Source organism: Solanum stenotomum, chromosome 3 (assembly GCF_019186545.1).
Source record: "Solanum stenotomum isolate F172 chromosome 3, ASM1918654v1, whole genome shotgun sequence".
Taxonomy (NCBI): domain Eukaryota; kingdom Viridiplantae; phylum Streptophyta; class Magnoliopsida; order Solanales; family Solanaceae; genus Solanum; species Solanum stenotomum.
In genome coordinates, this window is record NC_064284.1 from 66,755,330 (window position 1) to 66,766,401 (window position 11,072).

Genomic DNA, 11,072 nt, shown 5'->3' on the forward strand with positions numbered 1-11,072 from the left:
GGGGACTCTTGTTGAATGAGTTGGTTTACAGGATACAAGAAGGATTTCTTATATAGGATTTTGAATTACATGAAAGAAGAGAATTTGCCTAATTTATTGAATTCCAAATTGTTGCATTATCATTAAAATATCCTCAACTTTCAACAGTAACATGAACATTAAGTATATTATGTTTAGTAGTTCTCTGGGCTTCCAATAATACCGCTTCATCTACCACATTTTAGTTGACCTATTTCAATGTGAAAGAGGGTTGAACAGTTGACAAGTTAGTCCTACCATTGACTGTCTGTTGTCAAAATAAAAATTATATACTTTTAGTTCAGATATGGGAAATTAGTACAATTTTGTCCTAAAGAAGAATATTGGTGACAGAAAAGTCAGCCAGTTGTAGGGTAAGAGTTGATGCAGACATGCAGTTGAGCATCTTGCTGATGGTTTATACAATATGATACTTGAATTACTATAGCAGTTCATAAGTATTATTTTCATGTCAGTTGGGCCTGGTGGAAGTCCAGACGAGAATGGAGAAACTACACTTGATGCCATGGTGATGGATGGGGTAATAGTTTTCTGTTTATTCTTGGATGTTGCTTCATGATCACTGTGATAAAGACAAACATAATTAAAATTTATTTCGGATTTGCTAAGACATTCATAGGTAACAATGGAGGTCGGCGCTGTTGCTGCTATGAGATATGTGCCAGAGGGAATTAAAGCTGCGAAGTTAGTGTTGGAGTATACTAAACATACTATGCTTGTCGGGGATCAAGCTTCAGCTTTTGCCATTTCAATGGGCCTTCCGGGGCCTACAAACCTAAGCTCAGTTGAGTCAATAGAGAAGTGGACAAAATGGAAAGATAGTTCTTGCCAACCTAATTTCCGGAAAAATGTTATCCCTAGAGATAGTTGTGGTCCATTCCATCCCAATGGGCCTTCAATAAGAAGATGCCTGATGGATAACGAGCTCAGGCCTAACGAATTTGGATCAGTTAATGTAGGTTTACATAGCCATGATACAATATCCATGGCTGTCATCGACCAAGTAAGTTGTTGGTGTGTTCTACTTTATTTTGCTTAGCTTGTTGGCTTCTTTCACTATAAATTGTTTATTCCTTTCTTTTTTAGATTGGACGGATTGCCGTTGGAACATCAACTAATGGAGCCACATTCAAGATTCCCGGAAGGTGATGATCTTTACTTGTTTATGCTATGAGAAAACTTTGTGTGATCTTTCAACGCTTTACCATGAAGCCAAAAAAGAACTTCAATGACCTTTTTAGAATTGTTGTGCATATGCCACACACTTTTATTTTGCTTTAGTAAAACAAAATACTTTGCAACCTGCTAATTATATCAAGGAAGCTGCAAATGTTGTTATCAAGTTTACTGTCTCTTCCCTAAAGGGACCATTCTCGTCTTAAAAGGGAAGAAGTAGAGACAAATTACATAATGTTGTGGAGGGATATGCCATTTATTCAGGTGTGTCTGAATAAGGTGAAACAATTTATAAACATTTCAAAAATTGTTATGAAGAGTTTACGGCTTGATCTATCTATTTTGGATGGAAAGAAAAAAATAATCTTTACAGGTGGTCACTAAGGTATCAAAAGATTAAACATTTCACATTGTCGGCTTCTGAGGTTCTGTCAATCTGTGTTTGTAAGTTTTGGAACTTTGTTAAGCAGGTACCCAGCAGAATAGTCGAGGTCACACACGCTGGCTCGGACATTGCCATCATAAAGAAGAATTTGGAACTTTGTAAATGCTTGATATATTCTGCAGATAACACTAATCCACAAAAATATAGGTTCATGATAGCCATCTCTTTTGTCCAAAGCTGTCTATGTTTAACTTTTCCCTTTTCACTATTCATGGTTTATAGGCAGAGGAGGAATTTCTTATAATAGAATGGGAAAATTTAAGTTGAAGTGTCTAAAAGTGGCTCTTATATATGGGAAACCTTTAATCTCATTGAAGGGAACTGGACCGTGTTTTTGCATCAAGTGAAGGAAAGGTGGAAATTTAATTACAGAATGAGGGAGCATTTCTTGATACTTAGATTAGATTTTTTGAATAACTTTCTCATTCTCTTAATCAATTTGTAGAATGTCCACTTGCTTCGATATTTGATCGGTGGTAGATTTTGCATCGAGTATACTTGCCTCTACAGTAGAAATTTACTTCTATCACAGAATAAAGCCATTACGTCCTTTACCTGTTTTTCAGAAAACATATAAAGCATTACAGTGGTGATGCAACCACAATATTTTATCAAACTGGTTTTGTTATTTTACTTTTGGTATTCTATCTTTAACAGTTTCCTTTTACTTCTTCTTTCCCTTTTAAACGCAATTGTAGGGTTGGTGATGGACCTATAGCAGGGTCTTCAGCATATGCGGATGCTGAAGTTGGTGCTTGTGGAGCCACTGGGGATGGTGATATTATGATGCGCTTCCTTCCCTGGTATTTCGCAAAAACTTCCTCTGATTTTTTTGTGCCATCATGTACAGCAGAATTTCATTTAGAAACTAAGTAACATTAGCTTTCGAATGAAATAGGTAAATATGATACAGAGACTGTTTAGAGTATCTAACCTGGTAAAGTCCGAAGGAAGGGTTTTGAAGGTTGGGGATTATACATAAAAATGTGGCATGAGAATAAATAGTGAAGCGTTCCTCGGTCTTTTACACGGTCACACCTGCAGATGGTATTCTGTGAATGTTAAATCATTAACATATGAAGGTTGGCAGCATATTGCCATATGGCTTGTACAAAAGATTTTGCTTGTGCCAAACAAGCATTTTAAAGGTCTGGTTTGGTTCCTGAAGTTATCCTGGAAGTAAGAAGCTAAAGCCCCTTGAATAAATCTAGCTTATCACAGTTAGTTCATAACTTCGCATGAACCCCACTTCTCATCCTAGGAATAGAAAATTTGTGCTATAAGCGTCTAAATTAATAGTCAGTATACCTAGTTTATAGTTGATATTGCTGGCTCTCCAGATTCTCTTGCAGGAATCACAAGCTCTAGATAAATTTTAGATTCGTTCCCCTGATTGATTAGTTCTTGGATATGTCTTCTTTTTTGTTTCCTCTTACACTTAATAGGGAATTTAAAAGTTTCTAGCTGAACCAAATTCATGTTTTTAAGCTTAATTTCCTTTTTTTGGTTTTTGAGAAGGTAACATATTTGTATATTTATATAAAGACTACACCAAAAACTATGTAGTCACCCACAATTACAAGGACTGCATAAAAGCTCTTACACGCTTGGTTTTCTCACAAGGAATCTAAAACATCAAAAATAGATTCATGGTCCTCTAAGTACTTCCCTTTACACCAAAAATAGAAAAAACTAGACACTTCATTTCATCTTCTGAATGTGGCTTGATTTATCTTCAAATCACCTTCAATTCTTTCTTCCCAGATTGTCCACCAGTGCAAGCTGGGACGATCCTCCATCTCTCTTCTTGACTGGATTGATTACCTTAATTGTTCCAGCAAGTTAAGAGTTCAGATATTTTTCCTGGAATAACCCACATGATGCCTCTTAAGCTGATGAAAATCCTCCATAATTGTATAGTCAAATTACAGTGCAAAAAAAAAAAGGGATGATTGATTGTCTTTGACTCCTCTCTACATAAATAGCATCTTGAGCATAGATGATAGCCTCTCTTGATTAAATTATCTTGTGTCCGAACTCCCTCTTTTGCTAAAAGGCACGTGAAGCAGGCAACTTCATAAGGAATTTTCACTTTCCAAATCAAATTCCATGACCAATTTGATAAAGGGAAAAGGGTCTTATATACCCCTCAACTTTGTTATTTAGAGTTGATATACCCCTCGTTATGAAAGTGGCTCATATATACCCCTACTTATATACAAATGGCTCACATATACCCTTTTCCTCTAACGGAAATGAAAAAAAAAGAATTGTTTAATTTTTTATTTTTTTTAAAAAAAGTAAAATATAATCTCATATGAGTATATTTAATCCTCCTCAAACATATATATTTTTTTTGACTTTTTCTTTTTGTTTCAATGACTAATTTAGATTTATTATTTTGATGGTCAAATTTATTTATGTTTCACTAATATTCTTGTAAAACTTATTATAGATGACCAAATTTTTTTCTTCAAATACAAAAATTAAATTATAATATAGACCAAAAAAAAAGTTTTAAATTATAATATAGCCACAAAAAAATAGTTTTAAACTTTTTTTTCTTTACACTAAGGAATGAAAGAAAAAAATAAAATAAGAATGAGAAACTCAAATAATTATAATAAAAGAAGTCAAAAAATAATTTATGTATGAAAAAGATTAAGATATACCTTGAACTTTGCTAGAAGAATCATATATATCCCTAAATAATTTTTAAGAAAATTAAAAGTCAAAAATATAAATTTAAAATTATTTTTTTCACTTCCATTAAATGAAGGGTATATGTGAGCTTATTTTGTAACGGTAGGGGTATATGTGAGCCGTTTGTATAACGGTAAGGGTATATATGAGTCACTTTCATAATGAGGGGCATATCAGCTCCAAATGGCAAAGTTGAAGGGTATATCAGTCCCTTTTTCCTTTGATAAATTGAACTCCTTATAGGCTAAATTGACAGAAAACTTCACTTGCTTATTCCCATATCAATTCAAGTAGTCTTCAGAGTTACCGATCCACTTAAATTGTTCCAATTTCCAAGGTGTTGTGGAACTCTTTTAACCAATCAATCCCACAGTCATTAAGTAATCTTCTGAATGTAAGGTTCCCATCTTGATCAGCCCATATTTCTCCTACTATTGCTTCTTGTTGTTGATACAAAATGTATACATAATTTAAAAGGAGATGCATAACATTTTTCTTTGCTGTTTGCTGGATATCAGTTATCAGGCTGTGGAGAATATGAGATTAGGAATGGAACCCAAACTTGCTGCAAAAGATGCTATATCACGAATTGCAAGGAAATATCCAAACTTTATTGGCGCTCTATTTGCAGTCAACCGAAATGGAACTCATGCAGGTGCATGCCATGGTTGGACTTTTCAGTACTCTGTCAGAAATCCTGGGATGAACGACGTTAAGGTTTTTACTGTTCACCCCCAGTGATCCCTTTAGCATACCCCGATTCTATTGAAGTTCTTTCTCTTCCATAAAGCCGCATCCTTAGTCTCTTTTGCATATTGCAGAAGAGATATGTCCTTCCATATCGTGAACCATAAAATTTGTCATTGATACAGCAAGTTCAAATTTGACTATTTGCAATGACTATCCTATTAAGCTTCTAATATTTGCTTGTTTGGCAAATTTTAGATTTATATGCATACAATATATATGTTGTCCGATCCTTTTCTAGATCTTTTAAATTGTGGAAACTTAGTGCACTAGACTATTTTTTTTCTTTCTTCCTGTTTTGTGGACTAAGGAACCTAGTTGAGTGTCAATCCTGAGTTTATTGTTGAAGTGTAAAGATTATTTTGCTGATTGGACATGGATCTGTTTCAACATTGATTAGTTCTACAAGGGAACTATGAAAAAAGTTGAGTTGGATTTGCTTCTTTCAAGTGTTTTTAAAAAGTAGTTTTGTTTTGAGTAAAAAAAAAAAGGAAAGAAAATTTAAGGTGAAAACAACAAAATATAGTCCTAAGCTCATTCAAACAAACTTATGATGAAATTAATTTTGATGGGATAAGTTATGTTGAGATAAGTTATGATGAGATTAGTTATGTTGAGATTATTTTTTAGAGAAAATTGTATGAAATAGCAAATTATTAATTCAAATTAAATGTTATAGCCATAGTTTGTTTTTATTGCAATTTGCAACAAACATTCATATTTTTTGTCATCTGGCAAGACCCCAATCTGAAGGTATATTTGTATATGTGAATTCCCTTTATACAAATGTGTTGTATAAAAATTAATTGTATATATATAGCATTTATTTGTATATAATTTGTTGTTTGTATATGTGTCATAGTTATACATAACAAGACATGTCTGTATGATCTCTTTATGTATATAAATAGTAATTTTGTTTATATACAATTACTATGATTTAGCTTATTTATACAGATTCAATTTGTTGTTTGTATATTTTCCATAGTTATACATAACAAGACATGTTTGTATAATCTCTTTATGTATACATGTAGTAATTTTGTTTATATACAATTACTATGTTTTAGTTTGTATACAGATCAATATACAGATTACCAAAATATACAGATCAAGACATGACAGGTTTTTATGTATAAGTATACCGAAATATACAGATTAATAGGCATAGCAAACATAAACTTTGTTATGGAGCGCAATTATACAAACTATAGTTATAGCATACAAATAAGATTTTTATGCTTACTAAACCTAAAATTTACTCTATTTTTTATTGGTTGTTTGGTTTGTCACATATTTTTTTTTGTTTCCTACTCGGTGTCCGGAGCCCACATTGGAGCTCCGACTAAATCCGGATCGCGTACTACAAGGCCCATTCGGGGTGACGCTCCCAACAGGATTTTCTCCATATCTAGGGCTCGAACCCGAGACCTCTGGTTAAAGGTAAAACACTCCCGCCAGTGCACCACAATCCATGTTGATGGTTTGTCGCATATGCATGACATAATTTCTAAGAATAAGTTATTTGTTTACAAAAATACCCTCTAAGAATAAGTTGTTTGTTTATGAAAAAAAGGTTTATGGATACTTTTGTTATTTTATATTTTTACTTATTTTGGGATTAATATTCCACCCACAAGTAGTGATAGCTTATCCTAGTCATAATTATTAATCCTGGGATAAGTTATCCCACACTTCGTAAACAAATAAAGAATTGAGGGATATTAAAAACTTATTTCGAGATTATTTCTCTTTATCCATAGCACCGAATGAGTGGTTGGACGTAGATTTGATTGAAATTTGAGAAAAAGGGTTCTTGAAATTGAAAAATGGCACTATTTAAAAATTGTAGTTGTTTTTAACATGTATTCCACCTAAAATAAAATAAAAGGTTGAAACCTTGTGAGTAGGAAAATTCATCTTTAAAACAAATCAAAAAATCATTTCAAAATATAACAAAACAATATGAAAATATTTTCTGAAAATAAAAAAAGATTTTCTTTTAATGTCGAAGCGGCTCCTTAAAAGTTGAAAAGGTGAAGCCAAAAACCCCCTTTTCTGGATTTCTTTTTTAATGAAGAGTGGTGAGAGATAGATGTCTTTTTCTTTCAGTGTTATCACACGTGAAAACTGAAAAGTGAAGAAAAGCGCTAAGTCCTCTCTCAATATTTTTTGTTTAATAAAAAACTATATTTATTATGTGAAATATAAGAATTAAAAATTTCTGATAATGTGCAAAGATGCAATTTAAAGTTTTTAATTCAGGTTTGATTAGTGACACGCTTTCTTATACTAAATTACTAGTTCCTCATTCCTAGTATATATATTCATTAATGAATAAGAAACTATAGGCTATATTTATTGTTTAGTGTCGCACTCTTCGAGCCAAAAGACACAAATTAAACTCCCAAATGGTTAAAATCAACATTAAGCTAGTATAGCCAGGCATGCATTTGACTCCCAAATGATTAAAGTCATTAAGATTAATTAGCAACTACGTTTACATTAAACCAAAAAGATTGCTAATTAAATGTTTTTATTCTACCATGACTTGCCCTTTATCTTACCTTAAATAGAATGAGTAGATTTTTCGTATGGAAACAAAATATTTTGTGTCTCTCACAATTGAAATAAATGTGTGAGATTTCATTTTATCTTATAATTAAGTATGATAATTCAAAATATAAGATTTGGGTCCCATTTACTTATAAGATAAAAAAATAAAAATAAAAAATCTTACACAACTATTGTTAATTGCGTGAGACACAATATAAAAAAAATTGTAAGAAATATGAGACGTACCAAGTGACCTACTACTAGAAGAATATAAAAACAACAGATAATGTGTAACAACGCTTTTGATTGATCAATGCGAATAAATATTTTTAAACACTTACCAATCTACAAGAAAAGTTGATGTCAATTCAAGGCATAGAGAGAGTGTTAATTGTAAGTCGTTGTCAATGTGAAGAAAACGATAGGGGCATTTGTCTACTTTGAGTCTTCAACGTAGTTGCCAAGGTACTCACTCTCTCTTTTCATACCTACTTAACTTTATCACAATTGTTGATGTTATTCATTCATAAAATTTGTACACATTTCAGCAAAAAAAAAATTTTAAAAATTGTACACATATTTATTGGTGTAACCGCGTAAAATGAGAAAATCTTAAAAAATGAGAATTTAATTCTCCGCCTTGTAATTCTCTCATTCGTTCACTTATTTACAACCTTGATAACCACGTAAAATGTCATCATTCTTTATTAAGTATCGTCTCTTTTTATTTGTCAAATTTTGATTTGGTACACCTATTAAGAAAGCAATGACTGGTATAGTGAGTTTATCATTTTACTCCTAAAATTGATAGAGTTTTAAAAGTAAAAGCGAAAGCAAATTTGCAAATATTTGACAAGTAAATAGAGAGTACGGACATGTTTGTGTTAAATTAGGTCTTGGGCCTAACTCACACCCCAAAAGCTAGCTCAAAGGGAGGAGGATTGCCCAAGCCATATAAGGAGTCCACCATCTCATTAATCACCGATGTGGGACTTTTGTCATTCTTTAACACCCCACCTCACGCCCAGTGCTTAGCATCTGGTGCGTGGGCGATTTTGATTTTGGGGGTCCCAACATCGGGTGAGACGGACCCTGCTTTGATACCATATTAGATTAGGTTTTAGGCCTAACTCACACCCCAAAAGCTAGCTCAAAGGGAGGAGGATTGCCCAAGCTTTATAAGGAGTCCATTCATCTCATTAACCACCGATGTGGGACTTTTGTCATTCTTTAACAGTTTGGATGAACTTATAAAAGGTAACTTATAAATCAAAAGTCATAACTAGATGGTACCCTACTTTTGACTTCTGACTTATTTATAAACTTTATTGGCCTAAAAATGAGTGTTGAAAAGCACTTTATAATTTTTTCAAACACCTCCTAAACTAAAAAAAAAAAACTACTCCCTCCGTCCCATTTTATATGGCACTTTTCAGATTTCGAAATTCAAACAAGTCTATCTTTGATCGTAAATTTTTCATAGATCTTTTTAACATTTTGAATATTCAATTATTGTGACTTATAGTACTTTTTACGTAGTTTATAAATATATAAATTTTATTTTTTTAAAATTGAAGATTCCATGCGCAAATTTCCGATCAAACTTAAACAGTTTGACTCTTAAAAAATGAAAAAATGCCACATAAATTGAAACATAGGGAGTACTTAAAAGTCAAAAACACCTAAAAATAAGTTAATTCAAATGAGCACTAAGTAGGAAGACAAAATTAAATTGTACTCCCTCTGTCCCTATTAAGTAGGCGTTTGGCCATGCGATATCATATCACGATATGGTGTCATGAGATGAAATCAGCGTTTGGACATGTGATTTTACGCTGATTTCATCTCATGATTCCATATCATGAGAGGTGATACCATATTCTCCAAAAACCATGATATGGAATCACCATGTGATTTCATATCATGATTTGAGATATTTTAATACAATAATTGATCCATGAGTTTATATTTTGTTAAAACAACCCCACATTTATATCTACTAACCATTTGTTTCATATGTAAATCACATTTATAATCACATCATTACTTTTTAAAATTTATTATTCTCACCAATATAAAATTTATTATCACTTTAGATTTGGTGAATATAAATGATAAAGTAGAAATTCATTTGGTGAATATAAATGAGAACAAAGGGAGTAATACTTTTTTGATTTTTCATAATAAAAAAAAACGTCTTAATCTTATGACTAAGCATAATATTGATAAAAAACAATTTTCATTGGCGGTGCCGCACTTTCTTAATCTTAATAGTTGCAAAATGTTCGTTCACATGACTGAAGGATATTAAGTCCAATTGATTGAGGACTTAGGAAAATTTGATCAATTAGTTATTAATATTTAGTCAAGTGGACTAGTTATAATTTTTTTGATTAAATTTTATTAGAAGTGTTTTTGACTCAAACTTGTGGTAACTTTTTAAAATTTCGTTATTCAATAATATTTAACGATTGATTTTTCTTGTAAATAGTTAGAAGTTAGTGATGTTTGTTAATTTTTATCTTAGTGCATTTAACTTCTAAGTTAATATTTACTCACTAATGTATTTTTTTTTCTACTTTATAGGTTATTTGTAAGAGTAGTTGAGAGATATTAACATATCAAGTACAATTTATGTTCAATTTTTTTAAATTAAATTAAAGTTAGATGAAACAATTATTTAACTGAAGAACAAATAACTTTGTAATAATTTATTATGCGATTTTATAATTTTTGTTTATTTGATAAGATTGAATAAACAATTGGGGCTATTTTAATAGTTTTACAACTTATGGACTTTTTATGTTTATAAGAAAATATACAACACAAAAATTTCATATCACATGTCCAAACAAACCTTCAATTTCATCTCATGATTCCATATCATGATACCATATCATGATTTCATATCATGATACCATATCGCATGGCCAAACGGGCCCAATGTCAAATATTTCCTAATTTGATGTCCCTTTTTTATTTGTCATTTTTGACAAATCAAAAAATAATAATTTGTTTTTTTCTATTATATCATGGGGTCATTTGGTTGGAAACAAGTTATGTCAAGATTATATATGAGATAATTTATCCCAGCATGTATATGAGATAACTTATCCCATCACTATGATATAAATAGTGGGTAAGTTATTCCAAATATGACAATCAACCAGACACAACTTTTTTTATCACATTACTATTTTCTTATCTATGACTATTTATTTTAACATTCACTTATTATCTTTGAGAAATAGTGAATAAATATATTTAAAAAACTATCAATTAATAAGAATAAAATGATAAATTTAATATACCAAACAATATATTTTTAATAGTTACGGTATCATCTCAAAATTGACAAATAAAAAAGCACGACGGGAATACCAATTAAACAAGTAAAACGTCCGAC

General features: G+C 31.4%; 1 protein-coding gene across 4 annotated transcripts in view; it reads left to right on the forward strand.

The window, feature by feature from the left end:
• The window catches only part of LOC125859912 (probable isoaspartyl peptidase/L-asparaginase 3), a 6,672-nt gene extending 1,389 nt beyond the window's left edge, over positions 1-5,283 (forward strand). Inside the window, exons 1-6 of one of the 4 annotated variants that reach the window (XM_049539766.1) lie at positions 126-392; positions 495-559; positions 659-1,042; positions 1,126-1,184; positions 2,359-2,463; positions 4,882-5,283. In XM_049539766.1, coding sequence (XP_049395723.1) covers positions 545-559; positions 659-1,042; positions 1,126-1,184; positions 2,359-2,463; positions 4,882-5,104 — 786 coding nt within the window. In that variant the 5' untranslated portion in view covers positions 126-392; positions 495-544 and the 3' untranslated portion in view covers positions 5,105-5,283. Of the gene's footprint in view, positions 1-125; positions 393-494; positions 560-648; positions 1,043-1,125; positions 1,185-2,358; positions 2,464-4,881 lie in introns of those variants that run through there. The other 3 variants (XM_049539769.1, XM_049539765.1, XM_049539768.1) reach the window with 3 other exon arrangements.
• Positions 5,284-11,072: the final 5,789 nt, after the last annotated feature.